Source organism: Rhipicephalus microplus, chromosome X (assembly GCF_043290135.1).
Source record: "Rhipicephalus microplus isolate Deutch F79 chromosome X, USDA_Rmic, whole genome shotgun sequence".
NCBI classification, from domain to species: Eukaryota; Metazoa; Arthropoda; class Arachnida; order Ixodida; family Ixodidae; genus Rhipicephalus; species Rhipicephalus microplus.
In genome coordinates this window covers 317,791,102-317,819,025 of record NC_134710.1, presented here as the reverse complement: position 1 = coordinate 317,819,025, position 27,924 = coordinate 317,791,102, and the positions used below count along the sequence as shown (strand labels likewise).

Below are 27,924 nucleotides of genomic sequence, written 5' to 3'. Positions count from 1 at the left end.
GGTCACGTTTTTCCGTCGTTTGCAGGCGGGCATGCAGGCAAGCGAATGTACCGTCGGCAGCACCACCAGGTGCCTATTTGTATGCGTGAGAAAAAAAAAGAAGTAAAAATTGGTCTCTAGCACAACCTAAAACTGTCTCAAGTGCATAAAATACAATTTAAACTCAAACATGTTTGTGTTTGAGCAAAATAAGTCTGCCTGCGAAGATTTCTTGTCGTACCAATAGATTGTCAAGATTGACCACATTCGCTGTTGGGTGACGCTAGTGGTCAATGTTTATCGACTATCGACAATAAGTTGAAAGTATAATACTTTTTTTTTCTGGCACGTAAGCATGATTGTTGCCGCTGATGTGTTGAACGATCTTTTTATTTGTGCCACAATCAGAAAAAAATTTTCTGAGCAGTAGACATTTCCTTTAAAGGGAGGGACACAAAGGGACATTAAGTGAAAGAATAATCTTTTGTGCTTTACGAAATGACAAATTCACACTGCCTAAAACGTAACAATTACCACAAAAAGATGCTTTGTCGGTAAGAAAAACGCACAAAAAAATGTGGGTGGCAACACTACCTCGAAATTCACGCACTCAATGCTGTCACTTCGTAGATTTTCATGGCGTGTACTAGGTCATCTGTAGTTACTAATCGGTAAAAATGAAGTGCATGATACTGCAAGAGGGCATAGACATAGAAAACCATGTTTCAGAAAATTTTGCTGAGCCAATGTTGCCAAATTATGAAAAAGGTATCGTTTGAAGTTTGTTATGTCATGAATGGAGATTTCGGCACGAAGTTTAAAATGAAATTTTGTCCTTGATTTCTCCTCTAATAATGAGCATATGATAGTGAAAAAAATGACGTTGGTGTTCTCAAAGCAATCTTATTAGTCTAAGTTTATTCATTGTGTCACCTGAAGAAAGTTCCTGCACAACTAGTAATAAAAAAAAGCAGAGGTCTCATCAAAGTATCTCTCCGGTCTTTCTCAGATTTGAACCAGAAGTGTGAGGCGAAGGATGCAACAATTGAGGACCTCTTTGCCCAACGGCGCAGATGGCAAGTGGATCACGCTGAACTTCAGGAGCTTCGCAAAGCGTATGAGTCTCTCCAAGAAGTTCACGAAAAAAAGTGCAAGTCATTCGAGGTTTGCAGTGCTTCTCATTGGTTTCTCACTCTTACATTCTAAATGGCAATATGACATTTTTACTGTGGCAATTTATATGAACGCCAAAGTGCACTTTTGCTATCGCTGTCATGGTCTGTATAAATTGATATGAATTGGTAACATCTTTGTACGTGGTATGGTTTATAAATGAGGGTGAAAGCTTGTGAAGGCTGCGGACAGGTGCGGCTCAAGCAGAGATAATACATGCTGACTGACTCCATCAGTTAAAGGAGCACTGAGGGGTGCTGGTGGGAGAGGCTGTCTCAGTTGTGGCAGCAATTGTGGCCTTTGGCAAAAGAGTTTGTGGGCAGGCATGGTAATTCAATAGAAATCATTAGATGTGTCGTACTTTTGTGCCTGATATGCTCTCGATTAGGTAACTATTTACCTCAGTTGGACAAGATTAGTAGGACAGTGGCCATGGAAGTCTGAATCCGCCAAGTAGTGTGTGACAACTCACCTGCCAAAGGAACTAGCCCCGAAAATAAGTGGCGCTTTAGCGTCGTGCCTATACCCAGCTGTTCCTGGCTGAGAAGTACGAAATGGGGTGGGGGTGGTGCAAAGCTGTGATGACCAGGAGGGCCGCAGCGGTGTGCGTTGAAGGTGTGGCGCGTGAGCCCGCCTGGAGCTGCCGCTGGTGGAGATGGTGGTGGTAGTATAAAATACCGTATTCATTTGCGTAATGAATCCACAAGCATAATTAACCCACCTCCCATTTTTGTTTTTGAAAAAAGAAGAAAAAAATTTTTTTATGTATCTATTCATATTATTGTGGGGTGTAAGCCAGTGCTGTTGATGATTGAAAGAACGGTAAATCAATCCATTAGATCCCAAAACAACAACACAATAAAGTCAAAACATAGTTTCACAACCATGCTAAACATTTGCGGGTAGTGCGAGCGTGGACAGTGTCAATGAAAATTTAAAAGTCTCGCCTTTTTCAGCAGAGTGCCATCTGTCGAATGCAGGAGAAACCTGTTTGCTTATAGCGCCAGGCAAGCACAGCGGCACTAAAACAACGAAAAAACAAAGCTCCAGGCCTTTGGGATGGTGGGCGCACGGCGTAGAAACTGTTAACATCTTCGGCTAAGGTGCACTGGCACTGTGACGGCGGAAGGGAAGTGTTACATCAAACACCGCTCATGTTTCATGCCCCTTTACGGGCCAGACGAACATGTGAACCACAAGACTTGAATCCATGACAGCAGTGCCGTTTTGTTTGTTTTGCTTGTACTAAGTTTTGTTTTGTTTGTACTAAGAATAAAAGAGCAAACGACGGAAAACCATACAATGAGAGACACTTGCTACACGTTACGCGTCCAGTGGGTGCGCGTCTGTTTTCCAGGTGGTTGTGCTACATCAGTTTTGTACCAACTCGTCGAGGGTTACGGTAGTTTTCGCATCGTCTTTGGTGTCTAGTGGCAGCAAAAGTAGCCTTATGGGAGTACAGTCGGACGATGTATGCTCAAGCACGTTTTTTCCGTCCCATCCGGCCATGTGCTGCGGCTGTGCCAGTGGTAAATCACGCCTGAAATGACGAAACATCACCACATCGTCTGCCAGTGCGCACGGGCTGATTGGATTGTATCACGCTCCACAGTCTACCTCCGTGGTGCCACGATGGCGTGTACTCATGTCGTGGCCAGCCCAGCCGAACATGGGGCACTGCACGCGTGGTGCCCAGACAAACGTATGGCACTGCACAAGTGCGCAGAAAACACTACTGGTGCTGCCAGTCGAAGATGCCATATGGTGGATAGCCATCATATGAAAACACGCCATGCATCCGCCGTATCGAAAGTTCATGCAAAGTGCAATGCTCATCGCACTGCCGGTGTGTCGCATGCGACATTTGTGCGCTGCCATCTAATGCTGCCTTTTCGTTGCCGGGTTTGTCGTAGAGAACTTCATTGGACACCTGCTGCGCAGGGCGCATTCGGCAGGTACGCTAAAAACACAGCTGGTTTGAACTTGGTTGGTTGAGCATGCCCTGAAGCATGGGAACTGAGTGGCTGGACGACATTTTGGCATTGATTCGAGTGCGTTCGTTACGGGAAAAAACAGAAGAGCTTTAGGCGCGAAAAAGATTCGTCGCGCATTTCGTGGGCCAAAACAAGCAAAACCGTCATGTGAAAGTTTTGCTGTTTTATAACTTCCATGACATTTTGTCTCCCGCGTAATGAACCTTGCCCTCAAATCGGCATAAACTTTTCTGAAAAAAAAAAAAAAGGTTGGTTCATTACGCGAGTGATCACGGTATTCAAGTGAGAACCTTGAGGACTGAAGTGGAAAAAGGTTCCATGTGAACAACAGTTGAACATTGGCCAGTCGGTCCTTATGTTTCAGCAGCCACGATATTTGACATGCTGAAGACATTTTCGCTCTTGTCATTTATAAATAACAAAAAATAGCAGTTAAATCAGAGCATGCATGACGTGTCACAGTGTGTGTGCTACATGTAAGTACCCTAACATATGTTTTACTGACTCTTACTGATATGGGGCAATGCTGTCGTGTAAATGTATGCAAATTTCTTGTACGTATGGCGGAGCTCAAAGCAGTTGTCGGTCCACAATGCAGTAGAGAGCTGTAGTTTGTCTATAGACTTTCTAACGTTCGCGGTACACCTTTACCAAAGCGACTGATGGCAGCAATGGAGCCAGTAGCGGCATCTTGTGGCATTTCGACCAACGAGACTATAATTTTTTTCTTTTCAGTTTCGTTCCTGTTTTTGTCGAAAAAAAAAGTAACGAGAATAGTGTTAGTTCATGATCGTCTCACCGTCAATGTTTTACAGAGGGTTAGTTAGTAGATAAGTCACTGCAATGTCAGGTTTGTGGGTCTCTAGATAGGCTCTGCCAAATCAGGTGTTGCCACCAGCATTGTCCATCTTGTATACTACTCTGGTGATCTGGCCAAAACTCGCAACATAAATTGCTCATGAAAGAAGCCTGCTTAACGAACTCGTGGCTTTTTGCTTGACTTTCCTATTTGGCACTTTTACTAACTTCAAAACTCAATCATGATTCATACAGGCTGCAGTTGTGGTTTCTGTTGTACACACCACATGGTGGTGCACCCGCAATGCAGTGTAACAGTCAAATTTTCGTGGCAGTACTTCTTTTAAGTGTTGACCCAACCACAGCTACGTGTTAGCTATGTTCATTGTATGTATTCCTTGCTACACATAGCTTTTTCATACCTGTTGTGTTTACTGAAAGCCTTTTTCATCACAATTATTACACCTTCAAAATTCTGTAAAGCACATAGCGACGACAGATTTAGAATTTTAGGTTAGCAATGAGTTTTGCCAGGCTGGAAGCACTTGGGCTCTGTGCAGGGACATTTTGTAGGAATGTCAAGCATAAAAATATTTACAATTTTATGTTTAGAATACTTGTAAATTACCTACCCAGCTGCTTGGAAAATATGACCACCTGAAACATGACAATTTATTCAATACTCGAATAAATAGAAAATCATTTCTTATAACTTGACAGATCCGAAATGAAATTTCAAAACCGCGGTCCTGGCAATTCAAAACTGAGTGCGTTCTTACCGCAAAAAAGTCAGTTGCCCCATTATATCGCACAGAAAATGCCAGTGACGATGAAATGTCGGCTTGAATGAAGACAAATCGTCACGCAGACTGGTCAGGGAGAACAAGAAGTCATCTGACATGCTAGAGTGCTTATTTTTTGATGGGATACGTAGTGCTTATCTATTTCTTCTTTTAACTGGAAGTAGGTGCAAAGCAGTCTAATAAAAAGCATGACAGTCCGTCCCTGAGTTTTATACCTTTACTGTAGTGATACATAAAAGTGACAGAATGGACATTAAGAGATAAGAAACGTAGCTGACGATGGCAGAGGATAAGATGGTGATATGAAATTTTGTACTGATTGCCAGGCATAGAATGGAAACTGCTCACTCAGGATGGCAAAGTGGAGATCGTTACGTGAGGCTTTCGTTCAGTAGGTGAGAATAATATAGTCTAATGTAGGTGACAACATGCAGCCTCAGTGCGCATTGATAACAATTTTGTCACTTATCGTCGTGAGGTGTTTGAGTCTAATGTAAACGTAGGTTAGGGTTTCAATTGTGACTAAACTATTTTTCAAAGCATTATGTTGCTCAAAGCCACAACATGGCTAACTCTGGCTCAGTGTAGCGGACAAAAAAACGGATAATTATGAGTTATACCAGGGTGTCTGCCAACCTGGAAAACCTGGAAAAGTCAGGGTATTTGAACCCTTCTGGAAAAGTCAGGGAATTTCTGAAAAATCTGGCCTGGTCATGAAAACTGACGGCCAGTCTGTGCGATTGTCACAAAAATAGATGTTACCATTGATCAAAACTTAAAAAGCCACTCCTTCGGCTGCAACTACAGTAAACAGCAAGAAGATGCATGAAACAATATTAATAAAAAGCAGTGCGTAGCAGTAGCTTCTTAGCGTAGGCGCGAAAAGATGCACCTACCAAAGGAATATAATGCTTACTGACATTTCGGCACTCGCTACGGTAGCCTTGTTCATAATAATAGCCATAAGAAAGGCGCAGGGTATTTAAGTACGCATAAGTATGAGACGTAAGCACTGAGACTACATTGTCCAAAGCATCCCATCACTCCTGTTCAGTGTAAGTGCAGTTGTCTGCATATGCTGGTATTCCAGGAGTAGGCAGATGCAACTTTTTTTTATAGCCAAAACAGGCGGCAGTTAGTTCGGTGGCCTGTATACTCCACGTGTTCAGTGAGGGCATGAGGTCACACATTGTTTCTTGACGTTATATTCGTGTTTAACTATATCCTTGAAATCAGTGGTCTCACTGATGTACCGATTGTCACAATTGTGGCAGTCTAAAGCATAAAAAAGATTGTGGAAATTTTCACTTGGCAACTTGTCCTTCATGTTGTCTAAAGTGCTCCTTACCTTGTACATTTAATATTTTGATGTCTGCTGATCCGCAGGGCGAGGGATCAAATCCGGGCTGCGGCGGCTGCATTTTGAATGGAGGCGAAAATGCTGTACCGTAAAATTCCAAGCAAGTCCCCCTCCTCCTCCCCCTTGAGGTGGGGATAATGACCGTGGTGAAGGGGAGGGGATGCTTGCTCGTATGAACGGATGAAAAACTTTTATTGGGGTCCTGAAGGATTCCAGCCCCGTTTTATAGGGGTAGGATCGCGGGCTGCTCCCACGTTGAGACGGGGAGGCCCAGCCTCACCGCCGCATCGTGGACCTTCTGGACACCTTGAGTTGTTGTATGAGAACCGGACTCGTGAGCATTAAATGAAAGGAGTTTTCAAAAAATTATTCATTTTTTCTTTGTAAAGAGGGGCACCTCCCGAGCATGTGGTTAAAATCACTGCGATTCTGGCAGTCCGGACAAAGTTCTGAAATATCGGAGCAATGGCTATAGGTTACGAGGCTGGGGTATGTTCCCGTCTGAAGCATGCGAAGAGAGATTGCCTGTGGCCTAGACAACTTTTCGTGTGGCAATGGAAAGGACCTACGGACTAATTGATAATGCTTCCTGATCTCGTTGAAGGTAGTCAAAATGTCCCTAAAATGAAGGCTGGGGGCTGACCCTTCTGTCTGAGAAGCACTACTCCCGGCGCAGTAAGTGAGGCCTCGCGCCTTGCAGTGGGCTAGCTCATTGACATTGGGAAGGCCACCAACCCTCAAGCCAAGGTGAGCAGGGAACCAAATAATAGTATGGTGGGTGAGTTCTTTTTGAGCGAGAGTTCTCAAAACTTCTTTGCACACGGAACCAGAAGCGAAGGCCCTAGCAGCGGATTTAGAGTCCGTATAAATATCAGTCTTTTGTGGATCAAGGAGTGCTAGCGCAACGGCCATCTGTTCTGCTTTGTAAGAAGTGGTTCGAACCGATGCGAAGGATAAAATCTGACCTTTAGTATCTACGGATACCACTGCAAAGCGAGCGGAAACGCCGTACTGGGCGGCATCAACAAAGCATGAAATAGAAGAGTGTTTGTGAGCTTGAGCTAAAAGAGAGGAGGCTCGAGCGACACGCCTGCCCACGTTGTACTGTGGATGCATATTTCGTGGTAGGGGGAACACTTTGATTCGAGAGCGTATATAATCATCGAGCGGCGTATTTTGCACTTCGAGCGTCAGGGGGTTGACTCCAGTGTCAACCAGAATCTTTCTCCCCGCTGGTGTGATCAAAAGTCTGGCAACCTGTGCCGTTTCTTGAGCCTCGATAACTTCTTCAAGCGTGTTGTGAACTCCAAGTTTCATAAGGTTGTCAGTGCTTATGCGAAGGAATACCAAGAACTTTCTTGATGCTTTTCCTTATGAGGATGTTCAGTTTATTTCTTTCATGGAGTTGCCACCGGTGCATAGATGCAACATAGCTTATGTGGCTCATCAAGAATGCATGGAACAGTCTGAGGAGATTGTGCTCTCGAAGACCACGCCGACTGTTGGAAATGCGTGAGATTAGTCGGATGACCCCTTCCACCTTGGAAGTCAGACGGTCGATCGTGTGGCCGTTCTGTCCATTAGCTTCGATAATCATGACCAGAACGCGTATGAAGTCCATCCTTGAAATAAGCTGCCCCGATGCCGTGTGCAGCCTAATGTCGATGTCGGCCAGTGGTTGCCAGTTTTTAAGTTTGGGTCCCCGTCTCGTGGGTCGATATAAGAGAAGTTCGGACTTTGCTGGCGAGAGCTTGAGGCCCATTTCATTTATGTAGACTTCAACACAGTCGACGGCCTCTTTAAGAGAGCTCTCCACAGAGCCCTCCGAGCCACCGACACTCCATATGGTGATGTCGTCCGCGTAGATGGCTACTTGATGCCTTCTTGGTTTGAGAGCTTGGCAGTAAGGCCGCACATTGCAATGTTAAACAGCAGTGGGGAGACGACTGAGCCCTGCGGGGTGCCGAAGGACCGAGATCGTAGGGCTCAGACTTGAGGTCCCCAAGCTGTAAAGTGGCTTTTCTATTCCTGAGGAACAAGCTGGTGAAATTGTGAAAGTTGGCTCCTAAGTTGAGAGAAGAGATGGAGGCAAGTATGTGGGAGTGCGAGACATTGTCAAAGGCCTTTTCAAAATCCAGACCGAGAATAGCGCTAACGTCTTTTGTCTCCTGATCTATGATGTGATGCTTCAGCATTTTCATGACGTCCTGAGTAGATAGGTGTAATCTAAAACCTACCATGTTGTACAGGAACAGGTTAGTCTTCTCTATGTGTTTTGATATTCGATCGTTGATGACATGCTCGGCGACCTTGCCTATACAGGACGTCAGTGAAATGGGACGTAAGTTGTTAAAACTGGGACTCCGGCCAGGTTTAGGTATGAGAATAACAGACGCCCTTTTCCAGTGCTCAGGGAAAGTCCCCATCTCCCAAATACGATTGATTTCTTTGGTGAGGTAGGTGACAGAGTCATCGTCTAAATTGCGTAGTGTCTTGTTTGTAATGCCATCCGGGCCCGGGCTGGAGTTCCCATTAAGATTGTTTAAGATGGTCCGGACCTCTGCTTCCTGGAAGGGCTTGTCCAATTCGAAGGCTGGTGATCCCGTGTATTGCGCGTAGCCAGAAGGAGGCCGGGTTGTGTCCAAAGGAAGGTATCTCTGTGCCAGACACTCCGTTATTTCAGTGTCCGATTTAACCTTCCTTTCTGAGTGCAGTATTCGGTCTACCAAGCACGTCTGGTTGGATTTAGACTTGGTCTCCTGCAGCAGGTGTTTGAGGAGGTTCCATTTTCCCCCAGCCTTCATCTGACCATCCACCGTGTTGCAAATCTCGTCCCAATGCTGTTTTTCCAGCGTCTGACAGTGAGTCGTTATTTCCTGGTTAAGACTTGCAATGCGTTTTCGCAGTCTTCGATTCATACGGTGTGCTTTCCACCTGGCAAGGAAAGCGCTTTTAGCCTCCAGAAGATGAGCAAGCCTGCTATTCATTTTATTGACCGGAATGTCAGTCTCTATCGTTTTGGTGGCCGACTTGACGTCTTCGACCAGCTGAGACAGCCACTTGTCGAACTTCGGTGAGTCATTAATTTCCTCTGCGCTCTCCGCTCTGATCTTATGGAAGAGGTCCCAATCTGTGAATTTGAAAGCTTTAGGGGGCTTTGCCTGAATTTGTAATGTCGTACTCAGAATACAATGGTCGCTCCCCAAGTTTTCTCCCAAGTTTAGCCATGATACCTCCCCCGTGGTTGCGACAAAGGTGAGGTCTGGGGTAGTATCCTTAGAGCAAGAACTTCCAGTGCGGGTAAGAAACGTGGGGTCAGTGACCAAAGTAAGATTCAGATCCGATACCGCTTGCCAGAGCTCGGCTCCCTTGGCAGTGGTGCGAGGGTAGCCCCAAGCTTGATAGGGTGCATTGAAATCTCCCGCTATAACTATGGGTGCGTCCACTTTCCTAGCGATCGTAACGGCTTTCGATAACAATGAGGTGAAGCGATGGTGCCTGCCTTTTGGAGAGCTATATATGTGGAGTATGAAAATGCTATTTTTAAGGTTGCTGCTTGGTATAATTTCTAAAAGAGAGTGTTCAATCTTGCTATTTGCCGTCTGCAAATTGTGCTCAATGTAAGCGTACTTCTTGGACACAAACGTGCAGATACCGCGGCCATCTAGAGGTTTCGTGATGTGATGGGTGTAGCCTGGCAGGCTCATTGTTTCCGTAAGCGTCTCCTGCAGCATAATAACATGTGGTCTAATTGGCTGGGATTTAATATACTGCTGGAGAGCTGCCTTCTTTGATTGGGAGCCCTAGCAGTTCCACTGCCAAATTACGAAATTGTTAAGGTGTCCCGCCATTGTTGGGACCCTCAAAAGCTCTCTCCTGAGAGACGGTACGGGTTTTTACCTTCTGCACGATCCTGACCTTCGGTATTACTTGGGCCGGACTAGCCTCGGCAGATTGTAAAGCTTTAACTTGGTCAGCCTCGATCTTTGTGACTCTGCTGTCCAATACGGCAATCGACTCAATCACCGCCTTGAGAGCATTTTTGATATCATTCAAGGTATTCTTGACCTGTGTTTTGAAATCTCTGTCCTCGTTATTGGCTGGCTGTTCTAGCGCTCTCCTTTTTGTTGGTTTTGCCCCTGGCTGGACGTCCATGGGTATCTCATCGTGACTCGCATCTGATGCGGCCTCTGTACAGGGATCTGTGTTTGAAAGAGACGGAGAGGAAACTTGCTGTGATTTCCTTAAGTCGGCTATTTCAGCCCTGAGTTGCTCGACAATGGCCCTGAGATTAGCATTTTCTCTTCGCATCTGCGCGTATATCTGAGTGTTCCTCTGGATTGGTACCCCCCTTTACCTGTGGTTGGGAGCCCTTGATCTTGGATGCTCAGGTCTGGTGCTGATTTCCTTGCTGCACACCAATGTGGACGGTAGGCACCCGTGAGTTAGAACAGCCCTTGGATCTAGAATGTCCTCTGGATCTCGAACGGCCCCTTCTTTGCCTCTGGAACGGGATCGCCCTCGCGGTGGTTGTAGCTGTTGGCTTACGTCAGGCGGGCGCCAGCTGCTGCTCAGGTCTTCAGTCGTAGCTCGGGTGTTCAGTCGTAGCGCGGCCGCCTGCAGCGGCTGGTAGCGATGAGAAGTCTCCTCCAACATCTGTGAAGTTCATGTCGTCGGCGTCTTGTTCCACAAATTCCATCGTATATTGAATTCATCGCTCTCGTCTTCGACGATGGACTATGTAGGGCACTTGAAAATGATGCTTACAAGTCTTATCTGCCGTGAGATGTGGACCCCCACACAACTTGCATTCTGGGGTGCAGACGTGATCCTCCGAAGGAGATGACATACCATACCCTCTACAGACCGCCTCTTCTGGATGGGGACAAACATCGGCTCGATGACCTAGCTTTTCACAGGCATAACAGACATCCGTCTGTCGACGATACAGGGTGCAGCGAACCAAACTATTTCCACATATGACGTAATTTGGGACCTTTAGTACGTCAAAGAGGATGATCGCCGTGGTGGAATTCTCGATTCTTTTCACTTGGAGTGCAGTCGGGTTCCTTGGGTGTACAATAAGAGAATAAAGTTGTTCTTGACCAATGTTCGCGTCAACACCCCTGATGATACCTTTGCAGGTGTCATCTGGGGCAGCTCGGTAGGCACTAACATCAAAACTGGCGGTACCTAGAGTAATGGCGGTACCTAGAGTAATGGCGGTGATCTTGGAATAGGCTCTGGCGTTCCTCTTCACCGGAACTGCGATGTTCTGCATCATATTCGGGCATACCACGTCTTCCGTGACTTCTTCCTCACTGAGTGCTGCAGCCACTGCGAGTGACTTCGCGAACTTAATTTGACTCACAGTTCTCATGTCCAGGCCATTTCTAGGTCTCACGATGACTCGATGGTGATCTCTTGGAAGGTGAAGAAGTCTAGAAGCAGCGATAAGACGCTTCTTCACCGCAGCTCGGGAGCGCTGAGGCAATCACGCGTCGCCGTGCATAGAGACGCTGGTTTGCGTCTCGGTCCTGGGGGTATGTGTCCCACGAAGTTTACGTTTACTGGTAGCCACAGACCATCCAGAATCTTGAAGATCATTGGGAGTGATATCCTCCCCATCGACAGAAACTTGCACAGACATTCCGTGTGTGGAGCGCTGAAACACCCTTCCGAGAAGGGCCGGCGGCCGCTCCGCCGTAGCCTCAGGCTAGCGCACTCAGCTGAGCAGATGGGCAACCAGAAGAGTCTTGAAAAAAGGCCGAAAAGCTCACCCACAGTGAAATACTTGGTATCAATGTAGTCCGTGTAGTCTTATGCGTCGACTGGCACCAAAAGACGTTCACAAATGCGCAAAAAACTGTCCAAAAACATTTTCGAACGCGGAGCCGATGTTTTCACATCCACACGAGACGGCGTCCCCCTGGTGGTCCTCTGCTTGCTCGAAAGTGCTGCAAAATTCAAAATGGCGGCTGGTCATTTTTTTTCTAAACAACAATAAAGGCTACTTACAGCGATGTACAAAGTGAACAGAAGCTTTGATGGAAAATTTTTGATGATTGCTTATTCACTTTCAAATCCATTAAATAAACCATCAGAGTCAATGTCAAACAACAGGCTGTAGCATTCAGCCTGCAATTCCTCGGGATGTTTTGGACGAATGTCGCCAATGTCGGACAACCGGCCACGTAGAAGGCTGTCCTCCGACCCATTAAGTGCATTTGATATTCCGCAGCGCTTGAAACTCTGAATAATGGTCGCCTCTGGTACAGCGTCCCTTGCTGCGGCCACAAAATTCAGTACGTCCTGACGGAACAGTTTCGGCAGATTTTTTTTTGGAGTTCTTTCTGCTATGCGCATTAATTTCGCCCAGCTCCTTCGAAGGCTGGCTTTGAAAGTACACGTCGACTGGTTGCAATAGACTTGTGCATCCAGTCGGCACGTATGCAATGTCTGTATCTCTCTCCTCCACGGCATTGTTTTCTGCCTGCGTTTGTGAATAGAAGCTTCGTCTAATACACTCAAACCTCTTTATAACGAAGAAGGGGAGCCACAATTATTTTGTGATATCCATTATTTCGTTATATCGATTATCACGGTTTGTGGCAATGAATGCTCAGATGGGCGCACATCTATAAGCATGCAAAGAAGGAAACCACCTCACGACCTGATTTACCGCTACGCGACCACGCATGGATGGAAAATAAACACAGTTGAACCTCATTATTTCGAACACACTTAATTCCGGTCAATTCTGGTCAGTTCGAATAATTTCGGTTAGTTTGAACTCATGCTAAGGTCCCGTGAAAGCTATGTAATTTTAATGGGCGAAAAACATCCCGTGATTCGAACGCGCAAGCACTTGCGATGGTTAATTCGAACATACGGCGCTCTGAAAATGCTCTCAGCACTATGCCCAATCCCGTTGGCGGCACCTCTCAACGCTGCGGGCGAAGAAGGAACAGGAAAGAAAAGACTGTTGCAGATTGTTTGCTCTCTCTCAACTGCCGATCTGCAACGCGCCTGAGCCACGATTCTCCCTTTTCAGTCTCTGCTTGTAGATACCCTTCTTTATTCAAGGCCGCACACGGAAAGAGTCCTCTTTTCTCGGTGCAGAGGGCAGCAATGGAGAGGCAGTCATTGCTGTCGTCTTTAAGGTGCAGAGAGGGAAATCGCTTTGTACCGCGGCGCCGCTTCTCAGCCATGTGACCTGCAGGAAGATGCTAAAACGCTTCTTTCACTTGGCAATATAGTGGTCTGACGCTACAAAGCTTTCGAGCTGCAGGCTCCTGGCTACACGCACAGCCTCTTCTGCAAGCAACCTGTTGCTAACAGCGCACCCGGCACTGCGCTCACTTTCAAAAAACTCGAAAAGGTCATCGTCGACTTCTTCGCTTAATACGGGAGCACTGTTGCTCAGCTTGCATCGTGACTTCGACTTGCCGAAGTTTTGTTGTAGCAAGGCTACATATTTGTTGTCCCACTCTCGAATCCTCCTGTGATCGATGTTGAAGTGCCGCGAGGTCATGTGCGCATTTCTTCTACCTTGGCGATGCCACTGAACCACCTCAATTTTCTTCGCAATAGTGTAAAAACGCTTGGACGGCATCATGCAGCAAAGTCGACCACGAGGAACAACGAACAATACCAACTGGCTACGTTAACACACCGAACACACGCCAAGCCTAACGGCTATGGTTAGATCCAGCAATGGCTAGAGACAGAGCAAGGGTGCCAGTTTTGATAGGGGGGGCGTGCTCGGAAGTGGGCAGCAAATTCAAATTCTCAAAACTAGGAGGGGGGGCGCTTGCTCGGAATTTTACGGTAGGCCCATGTGCTCAGATTTGGGTGCACGTTAAAGAACCCTAGGTTAGGGTGGCTAGAATGGGGTGCCGATGCCACTAGAGGCGCTGATGGCAGCGGCGCAGGTAGTGAGAGGCACACTTTGCAGAGTTCTCCTCAGGTGCGCAGCTTTTTTTTTTTCTTCACAGACGGTAGCTGCTTTATAAGTACTTCGTCAATCAGTGATTGTGCTGGGTTTTTCTGAAATACCTGAAGTTGTTATGTTGAAAAAGAAGACACAGCATTGCTGCATTGTGCCTGGTCGCAAAGGGTGGCAACATGGGTGACTGAAGGAATCTACAGAAAAAATGCGGCATGAGACAGAATACGACGAGAAAGACTACGAAGGGCTTCCATCTGATGCACAAGCAGTGTCTTTCGCTCATGAGTCGTACACGGTCTGAGCGGCAGACCGTTGCCCTGTATATTAGGTGGCAAGCTATGCTGCAAGAAATCTGGTACTTCGTAATAATCGTGAGGAGTGCAAGAACGCCCGTCTTATTTCTAGTGTTGCTGGTAACGCGTTATAAATAGCACCATTACTGGTATAGCATGTTACTTTTGTAATTAGTGATTAAGGCACTCGTTACCATGTAGAAATAGAGCTGTTGCTTAAATCCTGCGAGTTGTCAGCAAGTTGTTCCTGCAACACGGTAGCACTGTTCATCAGTTCTGCATCCAAAAGTAAAATTTTCTTCTGCTGATAGTACAGGTCACGGAGCATTTGTTGGATACCTGGGAAAGTAAAGCTCACCTTGAACGCCTTTGCATAAATAGTTGTAATTTTCGCGGGCCCTGTGTAGGTTTAAAGGGTATTTACACTGCAAAGATCTTTTTCCATGAAAGTATATAGTTTAGGCATTTCTTTATTCATACAACACCTGTGCTTATGGTCCGTTAGCAGATACAAGCTGCCAGAATTACTGTAAATTTGTTGAAATCAGTGATGATTTCTTTTCGGAAAGGGTATGATGGTGAAATAATATTTGTGCTTTCTGTGACAATGTGAAATAGATTTAGCATGTGCCACGACATAAGCCATCACATGCAACTCTCCTGTGCACATTAGGCCACTGTGTTGTACGTCTGGCATCTTGTGCAAAGTTTCCTAGTTACAGCAGTAATTCACCTAAAGTAGCTAGTTGTTTTAGTGAGAGACTTCTTTTCTTATAATAGGAGCACGGGACTAAAAGCTCGAAGGATCGACAAGGTACCGACCTTGTCACAAGTTGGCAAAGCAGCTATACAGGACAGACATTCATACATGTAGAATACAAAATAAACTTTACAAGTATAACTTATGACATAGAGTACATAATACAAAAGTTATGAAACAGAGCGAAGGAATACTTATGTATAGTCATGCCGTAGCATGAACATGAAAAGCAAAAATCAAAAAGAGTGACCGAAATTCTGGGAGACGTACTATTCACAAAAATAAATTAGCTGGGCGAAGAGTCTGTTGTAAGGATTTCGATCAAATGAAGGATCAAAATCTTCATGCTTTAAGATGGTTAGTAGGTAATGTAACCTATAGAACAATGATTGTTCATCATAAACAGTTCTAGGGGTGGGTACAATCTACATTTCTTTGTGCCTGTGAGACGAACACTTGAGTTAACGTTTAGCTTAGCAAGATGAATTATGGTACTGGAACCATGTGTTAACGCATGCTTTAGACATGTCTAATATAAATACAAGGTTCATTAAAATGTTATTCTGGCTCCCAGAGCGAGGGCGCACTGATTCAAACTTCTGATCTTGGAGTATAAGCGAAGAAGACATGTGTTATTTTTACTTCCGTAACGACAAGCCGTTGCCTTTCTTGTAGGCATTGTAGGGGTGGTAACGGGATTCTTTATTGTTAGCCTAGCGAGTAACCGATCTGGTTACTTTTTTTCAGTAATGCACACAATACTGCTTGTTTCTTAAGTAAATGTGCCAAGAAATCTCCCAGCCCAGGCACAAGCGGTATCTCGGCACAGTCTTTTCGATCTGTCGGAATTTTCTTGGTGCGATGTTATTGCCTCACTCGGTCACATTTCTTCTTCTTCGTTTTTTTTAAGCGTGAACAAAACATAAGATGAAAAGAAAAGGCACATAGTAAAGCTATGAGTATTGTAGTGCATGAGCAACTTGCACGCATTAAAATGAAGTGTTTTTGTGAAAACTGTTCGCATGTCTGCTGCTTTAAACATGGTTGTTACGCTCTTTGTGCGTTAAAACTTACATTCGGTGGCCGATAATTGAGTGCTAAGTGAGTATTCAAGTTGCTGCTTCCACAAGATTATGCGTTCGGGACAGCGAAACGGGGCTCTTGTACCAAAGTTCCTGCTCGTGGTTGAATAAATTTAGGATGCTTAATTCAATATGAAGCCGTCCAGAGAATGATGTCTCTCAGCACACTTATAGCTCCTCCACGAATAACCACAATATCCATAAGTACACGAAAGTTGGGGTTGAGTCTTGCTTGTAGGCCTTTTCGAGAATGGTTTTCGGAGATGAGACTTTAAAGGGCTTAGGTGCCATGTACTGCCCTACACTTACTTGGTCAAAAAGATTTTACGGAGAACGGGTGACCACCACATAGCCTGGGAGCGACTTTGGGGGAGAGCAGCGTGTGCTGACTCATTTGTCGCCTGTGCAAGACTACCTGTGCCGGTTCGTGCAGTGCCCCAAGCGGCATCAGCCCGTTCTAGGGACCTGCACTTTCGGCGGCTGCTTTTCACACTTTCTGACACTATCCACCCTACCCAGGTGGTCAAAATTTCTGGAGCCCTCCACTAAGGCATCTCTTATAATCATATGGTGGTTTTGGGACGTTAAACCCCACATATCAATCAATCAATCGATGTATAATAGAGCTTCTACATATCACACAGCATATTTGAGTTTCCAACCACAATATTACACACGGCGGTAAATTTGTGCATTTTTGTCTTAACCATGATTTCTGCTTGGCTTGAAGGCCTTCCAGTTCGGATAGAACTTTCATTAGCAGATGCTTGCTGGGCTTTGTGATGCCTTTTAATATTATTACTATCATTATTATATCTCGCAATGCAACAGCAAACGTCCTCAGCTACGCACTTATTGCTGGTAGCGTCTGTGTCAAGAGTAGAGTTGTGTAACGTCATCTAAATTTCTTGTTTCAGTTTCTTAAAATGGTATTATTAAGTCTGTGATTAGTTTTAGCGTTATGTTTTTTGAAGAGTACACAAACGAAGGTAACCCGCTCGTATCTGTGATAAATCGGTGGAATCGAAGAAGCTGTTGCTACCAGACAGATGCCTTCTTGCCGGCACATATTTGAACGTAATCGCTTGAAACGCTACCCCTAGCTTTCATTGCAGGCATCTAAGGACTTTGTCGAACTCTAAGCGTCAGAGCACAGAAAAATATAACATCAACATGCATGTGCTCGTCGTAGAAAAAAGAAAGACTGAAGAAAAGTATGTGGTGCGACTCCGTTCTTGCAACATTGTTAGTCATTGTGAATGCGTGGTGCACAGAATACACGAGTAGTATGTACGCATGATTATTTTTTGCTGAATAGTATATATCAGAGGTGTACAGTTTAGGTGGGGATACATATCAATAGTAAATACAGCAATCCAGGTCGCATCAGATATAATCTAATCAACATTCTAAATACATAGTAAAGTCAATAAATAGAGGACGATATAATCCAATCCACACATCTTAAGTGGCCTGGGCTGTAACCGTTATAGTGAACTAGAATATACTTCAGTGGCGGAACCGGCCGGGCTCTGGCGTCCTCCTTTTACACAGATGTCACGAGATGGGGCCACTTCTACATTTCCTAGCAGCTTGGATTGTGTTGTTGGACTATCGTGGGCTCCTTCAAACTTTCAGCTGCGGTTTAACATCTGTGTTTGCATTCTGCCAAACAGCCAACTTGCTGATTCTCTGGCTCAGAGGTATCATTTTGGCCCGATATAAATATTTTTTCATATTTATCGCACATGCTCGGAATATTCCGAGCACATGTGGTACACTTATTTACTATTCTATACGATTACCTAAGTTTCTTTACCACTCATGGGTCTGTTGATAGTGCACGGGGTGTTCTAAGCAGACGTAATGGTCATGGAATTCACTTTAAATCATCTTAAAAAAACCTGGAAAAGACGGAAAATTTTGAAAAAAAGCAAATTGGCATACTTAGTCTGGTTTAGCAAAGCAACTCAATATAGTGTCTTTGTCTTTCAATGGTTACTTCTATTTTTTGTTTGCATGTTCAGGCATTGGAAGAAGAGTTAGCTGCTACGAACCATAATCTAGTCACTTGGCGCCACAAGTACCAGGAAGTGTTTGACAGTTTGGAATGCATGCAGTCGAAGATGGCCACCCTCAATCTAGGCACAGAATGTCTTCGACAAGAGCTGCGCAGCCTTGAAGAAAAAAATAAGGTAATTCTAGTAGTGGGGTGTACTAATGGCACGAGGGCACTTGCCGTGTGAGAATTAATTTTAGTGGACATATTGCTTTCTTTGCACAGTGGTGGAACATGTACACCAACGGTGCCAAAAAAAGCTCTCTTCTGCACTGTCTGCTCATTTTGCTGCTTCATTATGTTTCTCATTGCTGGAGGTTTCAATGTTCTGCTGCTGTACAGTCTTGTTGCTTGTGCTGTTTGTTGTGATTTCTTTTATTCTTGGTATTGTGCAATGAACATTACAGAATTTTGGTAATACAAACTTGATACGAATTTCACTTGATAAAAATTTGTAAAATTGCCCGGCTGAATATGGTTGTGTCCAATGGCCAAAATTGGCATATTCCGAACACATTTCTATGTCACGACAGGTGATATGAACTTGTGTACCAAAACCTTTGAGCAATGGCCGGCAGCAGCATGCTTTGGAAGTACACATGATTTATGCACACAGAGTCACAACTGTGATTTTTGTTTGCCACATCTGCTGTGGGCGAACCCGCGGTCGCTTGGTACTTTCAATGTTCACCGAGTCAAAGTGATGCTGCTTGCCGTGACCTTTGTGAATAAAGCTACGTCATAGCAATGACGCAGTTGTTAAAGCACATGCAAGGTGTATGCGCACTAGTTCAAAACAGAACTATCATTTGCTGCAATCACTATGCGTGAAAAAGTGGTTGCTTTCAACACAATCATGCTGCGTGGGGTCACTTGAACGTGTTTGCTGTGGGAGTGTTTGTACCGTTACCTCCTCGATACTGTGCGCAAGTGAGGTGAGTACGTTGTTGTGTCAATGCAGCAATAACTAGCCTCCTGCATGTGACATGTTTTGCAATTACTGTCTATTAGTTTTGCACAAGATGGTGGCAGTGGAGTGGTGCGAAGGATCTTTGGTGTCATCTACTGATAGAAGCATGTAGTATGGTTACATTGGCACCATGCTTGTAGTTATCATATGCACACTTTTGAAGATAGTGCAGTGAGGTTTTTTGGTGCTCTCAGTGCATTTGTGAAGGCAGTCCCATAAGAGATAGCAGTGAATAGCAAAGTGCACTTCTATTGTGGCCTGTTAAAAGCATGCAGTCCACTTGGAACAGTGCTTACCGAGCAGCTGAGCAGATAGCTGAAGGAGCTTATTGCGACATTCTCCTGACAAAGAGTAAAGAATAACAAGGAGCTATAGGAGGCTCTGGGGACGTTTGAAAAGCTAAGTAAGCTGGCCTACAAAAAACCAAAGCAGTAATCTGCTTAATCCTATCGCTGTTCTAGTCCGCCATGGTGATGAAATGGTTACGGTGCATGACTGCGGGCATGACACTAAGGTTGCAGGTTCGATTCCGGTCACGGTGGTGGCATTTCAATGAAGGATAAATGATAAAGGCCCTTGTGCTGTGGGATGTCAGTGCACGTAAAAGAACATTGATGGTCAAAATTTCCCGGAGTGCTCTATTACGATGTCCCTCATGATCATATCGTGGTTTTGTTGCGTTATACCCTAGATGCAGTAAAACCTCATTATCTGGAACTCGGTTATTTCGAAATCCCACTTATTTCAAAACACTTGGGCGGTCCTGTACTTTTCAGTGTAAATCTGAGCGGATAATTTGAAGCGGCTGTCAATACCAGTCGGGTTAATTCGAAAACTTTGGGTGCCATGTGCCACTTCACGTTCCCGATATCGCAGCAAATCCCGGAAACCGCGGTCCTTAAGAGCCTCAAAGCAATGCAATGTAGTGGTACAAATCAGTGGCAGCTAAAGCGCCCCAGCTTCGCTACTTCCAGCTAAAAAAAAAAAAGGAAAAAAGGTCGCGTGGTCAACCAAAATGAGCGCCTGCCGAAATTAAGACGTGCTTTACTGCAATACAGCAGTGAAGTGCAAGCAGCATATTGCACGTTTCTCGCAACATCAGCGCGTCATGATATACTCATTCTTTCTGGGTTTGTAAAGAAATTCATAAGAGACACTTTGAGGGAATTCTCGATGTATGCAAATCTTCGTTTGCCGGTTGCTCTAGCAATTTACGCACTTTCACTGCAGGCCGAGTTCTTGCTTGCAACGCCTGCTTCGAAAACTAAATTTGAAAGCTTCAAAGATGATGTTTTTCGGCCAAAACACATAGGGGATTCTGGCACACTAGCCATTATTAAATTTGTTTCGCGAGAAACAATGAGCGAATGGTAGCATGATGACGTGCTGACGCAGCGAGGAGCAGGTGACATGCTGCCCACGTATCACTACTGTGATTTAGTGAAGACGTCTTATTTTTCGCAGATGCGCATTTCAGTTGATCACAAGTGTTTTTTTTTTGTTTTTGTTTTTCGTGGCATCAGCGAGCTCCACCATTCCTCCCATGTTTGTGACAAACATCAAGACTAGGTATTACGGAAAAACATAACTGGGGACCCACAAACTAGTTAGCACAGCAAATGACCACCCTGATTACTTCGAGGGATTCCAAGTTCCTTGTATCCCACTTTTTGTATGTTCTGGTAATTCGAAAACCTACTTAATTCGAAGCTTTCTCGTGGCCCCAGTGACTTGGAATTAACGAGGTTGTACTGTAATATTATTACCAGTTGCCTTAAGCAAAGGCCTATTGTTGTGTAACTATATTTCTTGTGTAATCACATTTTTATTATTATTGAGAAGTGTGATTCTATTCTTTTATTTAAATGTTCATGAAGGAAGCCTAGTTTACAAAACATTTTTTTGTTTTTTACTCTGGCTGACAGGTCATGTGGTATGTGAAGCAGTAGTGTGGTTTATGCCTGGCAATAATTTGCTAAAAAAACTTTCTCGTAAAGCTGTTTTACTGTTATGTGTATTCTAATCTGAATGAAATATATACCTGTCCCACAGAATAGTTACAAATTAGTTTTTTCAAGCTCCTAAAGCAATAAATTAAATGCCACTCACTGCTTCAAAGCAAAGTTTTTCTGCTCCGGAATCGAAATTTTCCTGTTCCAAAAACTACTCCCAATTCAGTTTCAGCCATTTCACCCCTGAGTTGGCAAAACCCTGGTAGCACTCTTCCACAGGGCCAAATTTTTTTCAAATGGCTCGGTGAATTTCCACCTGATAATTTTTTTGGCTTAACTCGGGTGTCAAAGCACTGCGCCATTTTGAGCCAATTTGACTTGCTGCTCCAAGCTGCGCCTAAACGGCAATATGCGTGTGCAACACCACATTTAGTCGAGTTTTATCATCGACTGAGCAATATGCATGTGCTATACTAAGGACGCAACGGCGTCCATATCAAATAAGTTCAGTCACGTCTATTGGTTCTGTTTCACTAGTCACGTCGTATTTCGGTTCATGCATGAATCTTGCAAAGCTGGCGTTCATGTGCATACCTCATTAGGTGACTCTATATATGTTTAAACAGCAAAGCTGTTGGCCGAATCATATAAACTGAAAAAAACAACAACTAATAGTCAGTTTCACCGGCGAAGTTATGACTGCAATAGCAAGAATTTGTAATGTTGTAATGCTAATACCGCACGCGCTCCTTTGTTTTTTTTTTTTGCTATCAAACCATTATGCGTGTAACGCTGCGTTGCACAAACTGCGCCTGAATGACTGGGAACAATCTAGATAATCTTAGAACCTTCCGATGAGATTACGCGCAGAACGCATACATTAGTTCCGGAACTTACGCGGCCGCTAGCGATAACGCTGGAATCTTTGATGGCATATGTATAAATGCCAACGGGCTTTGCTGTTGGGCAGATTATCGATGGTCGACGCTCTGGTTTGATTTTATCAGTCTCTAGCGCGTATTGCTCGTACAGTGAGTTTTAGTTTTTTTTTTTTTTTTTCGGGCACAGGTTTGCCCAAATGAAAAGCTCACTTGTTAAAACAGCGGCTGCTGCCTTCGTCAACATCACGACCGCGTGACAGTACGAAGGCTGAAAGCTAGTTCTTTTGGATTCGACATCGCGGCACTCTACAAAACGCTGGTGTAAGAGAATAAGGACGGCCGCTACAGGGAGAAATGCTTTTATCGCACAATCTCTTCCCCTTGAAAGCGCACGCGCCAGCTTATCGCAGCCGCACTTTAGAATCAAAGTTTACCGCTTCTGCTCGAGCACCCCCTCCCCTCCTTTTCCCCCCGGGTCTTTTTTCATGCTCGTTCAAGACGGGCAGCATGTTTTATCTCTGCTTAAGCATTCGACTGCAGGTGTAACACGCGGTGGGATACTATCGCGTGTACCGCCCTCTAAGCGAGCGACTGAGATCGGCTGCCTTGTTTAATCTCTGCTTTAGCAGTGCTCATCACCCCAGCTTGCGCAGTCTTGCGCGTGGGTAGAACATACGATGCGCGGGGATTGTTACCAACTTGTAGTTCACGCGGAACATGGAAAAACCTGTCAAGTGTCCATACAGTTAATATCGTAATAAAAAAATCACCTAATTGCCTAGGAATAGGGAGTTCTAGAATAGCGCACCGCGAGCCCTTGTGGTGCGGTCGCTGCCACTGCGCATGGGTCGTAAGGCGAGCCGCCGTTCGTGGTTCGCACACTGAAGATCCGAAATAGCGGGCGGTGTGTGCGTCCCGCATGCAGCCCGCAAACGCTGGTTTCGAGGCTACGGTGCAGCTGCGATCGTGCGTTGCAGTTTGCAGGAGGGCCAACGCTTTCATAAAACTCGTATGGCACCAGCTATGCCTGCAGCACCTGCAAACGTTACTCGAAATCTCTCTAATGGCGCGGCGAGCCCATCTAAATTTCTTCGTAGTTCTCATGTCCGCTGTAGCAATTCAGTGACCGGAACATAAATTCTTTACACTCATTTTTATAGAGCCCTATTGGTTTAGTATGAAAATAGCTTTTATTAGTTCATCTCTAGTCTAATCGATGAGCTGTTGATGTTTGATGGGGTGTTTCGTTAACATCTTGAACATTGCCACATTTTAACATCAATTTTTCTTTTTTCATTCATCTGAGGTCTTGTAGCTGTTCATGGTGCCGCTTATGTTTTTTCTTTTAGTTGCTGTGCTTTCAGCTTTGATGTTGTAAGATTTAATATATTTATAAATTTGGGGTAAGTCTGGTTACTTGATCAGCATTGAATGATTAGTAAAAACCACTGAATTTTTTGGTTTTATGCGAAAGCAAATTTTCTAATTAACAGTGATTTGCGACCCGAGAAATCTGCTCCAAAACTAAATTTTGATGCTCCAAAATACATATTTTGGTACTCCAGAGCTGCTCCAAAACTCCCCTTTTACTGCTCCAAATCTGCTCCAAAGCCATATTATTCCTGCTCCCAAAGCTGCTCCAAAAGACTGAAGCCTGCTTCCACTCCTGTGAACTTCAGGAAGACGGGACAACGAAGTCATCAAACAAGAGCTCAGACAACCAACGAGTGATTTATTGGAAAATATGCAGATCTTGTTGAGAATGCACACATGATTAGTAAAAGAATGAATCAGTCTCTATTATTCAAGGTAGAGACCTATTCTTTGACTAATCACGTGTGTATCTGCATCAAGTATATACGCTCGGACAACCAACGAGCGATTTATTGGAAAATATACAGAGCTTGATGAGAATGCACACATGGTTAGTAAAAGAATGAGTCAGTCTCTATTATCTAAGTTAGAGACTTAATTCTTTGACTAATCACGTGTGTATCTGCATCAAGTATAAATGCTCTGTATATTTTCAAGTGAAATATTTGTGTTAATTCTGAGCTCTTGAGAATGCACACTTGGTTAGTAAAAGAATGAGCCAGTCTCTATTATCTAAGGGAGAAACTTATTCTTTGACTAATCGCGTGTGTATCTGCATCAAGTATATGTGCTCTGTATATATTCAAGTGAAATATTTGTGTTAATTCTGAGCTCTTGTTAGTTACTATCTTCATCTAGCTCACCCAAAGTTCAAATGTACCAAGCCCACGTTAACACCCTTTTTATTTTGACACCTGCGGTGCAGCTCTAATGGATGGCACCTGCAGTGAAGTATTGATTCTCGTGAAAGTGAAATTTTCAAAATAATTTCATCTTCATAAATTCAGCAACTTTCAGTATTTAACCCCAGGTGAGAAGATATCTTCATAGCGAAATACTGTTGGAGGGGCACATGACTGAAGATAAAGCCGAAGCATTCGGGCAGGGTCTTGATGTTGACAGGCTCATGGGGCAGCTTGTTACATAACAACATTTGAAAATGCCTATGTATAATAATACATTTCAGACTTACTTTAATGAAGTGAAGATCACAAATTTGGAACTTTGGGTGAATGGTCATTATCTAAATTTCAAAACATAACCATTTTTTCCCCAAAATGACATGCTTATGGCAATGAGTTCTCTTGAATTTTTTTAAAGAAAGTTTTCTCTAATATTGGTATTTCACAAGACCAGTCACAGCTTGTGAAAAAAAAAATTATGCCTAAGCCCTGCCCAAGTGTGCCTAATACCAAACTTTGCCATTGATTTCTGCAGGTAGCCAACTCCACCATTGATCAGCTTACGAAGTCACATGCACAACTTCTCGCAGAACGAGTCCTAATGCGACAGCATACATTTGATCAAGACAAGAGCCAAGAACCTGCTGGCTCAGATTCGGCTTTGTCTCCTAGCCACACGACTGCAAAGATGGAAGAATTCTGTGCTCAATGCAGTACTCAAGAGCCAGAGATGTGCAACTCAGCTTGGGAGGCTACGGCACAGGAAGCGGAGAGCGCCAATGAAGAAGCAGCACTTTTACGGAAAAAAATCTTCATTCTGTTGGCGGAAAGGTCCTCACTTGAGAACCAAAGAGATGAAAAAATCAATGAATGCAACCTCCTACAAGAAGAGAAACATGGTCTAGAGAAGCAATTATCTGACCTATATCAGACTAAGGAGGATGGGGAGGCTAGGGAGAAGGAGTTTGCAAAAATTCTAGATGAGAACAGCAGCTTGGAAAAGCTGCTTGCTGAAGCTGTTAATGAAAGCACCAAACTGCAGGAAAACATCAACAAACTCCAAGAAAATATTCGTGTAGCAGAAGCTGAGAAGCTTCAGCTTGTTAAGGAGCTTGAAATGTTGAAAGACTTGGAATTTCGTGAAACAATCCGATTAAAGGACATCATAAAAAGCTTAGAGGAGAAACTTGCTGTGCAGACTGAGCAAAACCAAGATGCAGAGCATGAGCCGAAAGTTTCTATTTGCTGCCAAATTGAATCTGAGAAACTAGTTGAAAATTTAAAACCCACTGTGTCACCTCTTCAACAGCAGGTGGATAATATCTCTACTACAGCAGAGATTTTCACTCCAGACAACCAAATGGCTATGGAAAACCGAAAAGATGCTATTGAACGAGAAGGAAAGAGTGCTGCCAAGATTATTAAAGATTTAGAGGAGGCCTTGAAGAAAGTGCAAACAGAGAAAGCAGGCTTGGAGGATGAAATTGCAAAAATAAAAAAGGCGGATCAGCTTCTCTTTGAAGAATTTCAGATTTCCATTGGCAAAGTTTCTTTGCTTGAAAAAGATCTGAATCGCTCAATCGACGAAAAACAGGACATTGTTGATGAGCTGTGCCAAGTGAAAGACCTCCAGAGATTCCTGGAAGATGAAGGAACAGAACTACGGCAAGAATGTAAGAGGCTGAAAGCTCAAGCAGGAAGACTAGAAGCTGATCTTGATAATGACAGGCTGCACATCCGAAAGCTGGAGCACGAGCTGGAAGCAGCAGAATGCAGGGAGCAGCAGTCTCTTCGAGAAGCAGAGATGTTCCGGCAAGAGCTGAAGGAAATGGCTTTGCTAGCCTCCAAGTACGAAAAGGCATTGCAGGAGTGTGTTTCAGGAGATATGGAGCCAGAAGTTATCTGGGATGGATTTCATAGATTCTGCGAGATCATACTGGAAGCAGCTGAAAAAAAGTTTGGGGACATCCAATCGGAAGCCCTGCTGCCTGGCAAGGAGGCTATCCTGGTGCTGAGTGATTTTGGTGATGATTCTGGGGCTGCAGGGGAAAATGGTAAAGAGAATAGGGAAAACGCAGTTTCTGCTAAAACCCATCAACAGCTCAGAAGGGCTCTAGGAAATGTAAACGAAGAGTTAAAAACGGCCATCAGGGGGCCTAATGTCCTCCAGTTGGAGAAGCATGCTCTAAAACAAGAATTATCTCTTGAAAAGAACAGGAGAACTTGTCTAGACAAAGAACTAACCGCAGCTACAAGGAAAATATACTTTCTAGAAGAGCGAATGACTGAATTGGAACAGAAAAGAAGGGAGCTTGACGAAAAAAATGAGGTCCTTTCAAATGCTCTTGATCAGATTACAAAAATCAGGGCAGATTTTGAAAACCTTGAGCAAGCGAATGAGGTACATTCAAGATTTTCGCCTGAGTTGTGTATGTCGGGCTCTTCTGGGGAAGAGCCAAGTCCTCAGTATTTGGGGAAGAAAAATGTTGAGTTGATTGCTCGCCTGAGCTATTTGGAGTTGGACTTGATGAGGGCTAACCGTCAAATGAGTACAAAGGCACAGAATGAAGCTCAAGCCTCTGCTAGTGAACAATCAGAAACAGAAGGGTTTGGCAGAGGGGGAGAAAGAAATACTTTAGTACTTGGGGATAGAGGGTGTGATGATGTTGACATTAGACAGCATTGCTCTGACATGGAAATTGAGAAAGATAAGGAAGATTATTTTTACAGGTGCCGATCTTCAGGAGCAAGCTTGCTAAAGAGCTCAGAAACGCAAATGCAGGAGCGAGATTCTGGAGAAGTTCTTATGTTTAAAGCAGAACTGAAGTCGAAATCGAAGCCTCTAGACCAACGCCATTCCAAGATAGATGACTTATTGAAGCAAGGAGATGAGCTAGAAGAACTAGTTGCGAGGAACAAACAATTTGAAGATTATGAGAGTGATGTGTTGAAGGAAGACTCAGCATCAACATCTGTGACAGCGCAGTTGATTGAGCTCAAGGATCGTCTTCTATTTTATGAGACAGAATTTGCAAGGTTGCGTGCTGTCTTTGAGCCTGAATTTACTGATCAAGCAACGACGCAGAAAGACATGCTATGTCAATTGTACAGTGCTCACAGAAGCACGCTAAATGTTTTGTCACAACTTATTTCGCATACTACACGACAGTATCCACAGGTCCTGGCAGATGGAAGTAATGACCTAAATGTTCTACTAGAAGCAGAACGCCTGCATGCAGCTCTGTCAGAGAAATTGGATTCTATTTCTTTTGAAGAAGAATCCTCCTCATCGCTTTCTTGTGTTGTCGTGAGAGCAGTGTGTCGAGATTTGGCCACTGAGTTGTCCCTGATCAAGAGCTTTGAGAAAATGTTAGAAATTCTTTCTATTGGTGAAGGAAAACTCCAGTTGTCAGAGCACCAGATCACACATGAAGTTAAGAGGCAAGACAGCCACAAGGAGATCGACTCTCAGGAGAAACCGTTCCAAAAGGAAGATGAAAATGTCTCGACCCTGAAAGAACTGGTCATCAGGTTAAAGGACGAGCTGGCCATAAAAACTACACAGGTAAGACTTTGTTATATTAACAGCACAA

The 27,924-nt window shown here is 44.3% G+C and overlaps 1 protein-coding gene across 8 annotated transcripts in view; it reads left to right on the top strand.

Annotated features, from left to right (window-relative positions):
- The window catches only part of LOC119185247 (uncharacterized), a 255,979-nt gene that overhangs the window by 41,817 nt on the left and 186,238 nt on the right, over positions 1-27,924 (top strand). For all 8 annotated transcript variants that reach the window (XM_075879542.1, XM_075879539.1, XM_075879544.1 and 5 more), the window contains exons 4-6: positions 989-1,143; positions 18,221-18,388; positions 24,867-27,896. In XM_075879542.1, coding sequence (XP_075735657.1) covers positions 989-1,143; positions 18,221-18,388; positions 24,867-27,896 — 3,353 coding nt within the window. The remainder of the gene's footprint in view (positions 1-988; positions 1,144-18,220; positions 18,389-24,866; positions 27,897-27,924) is intronic.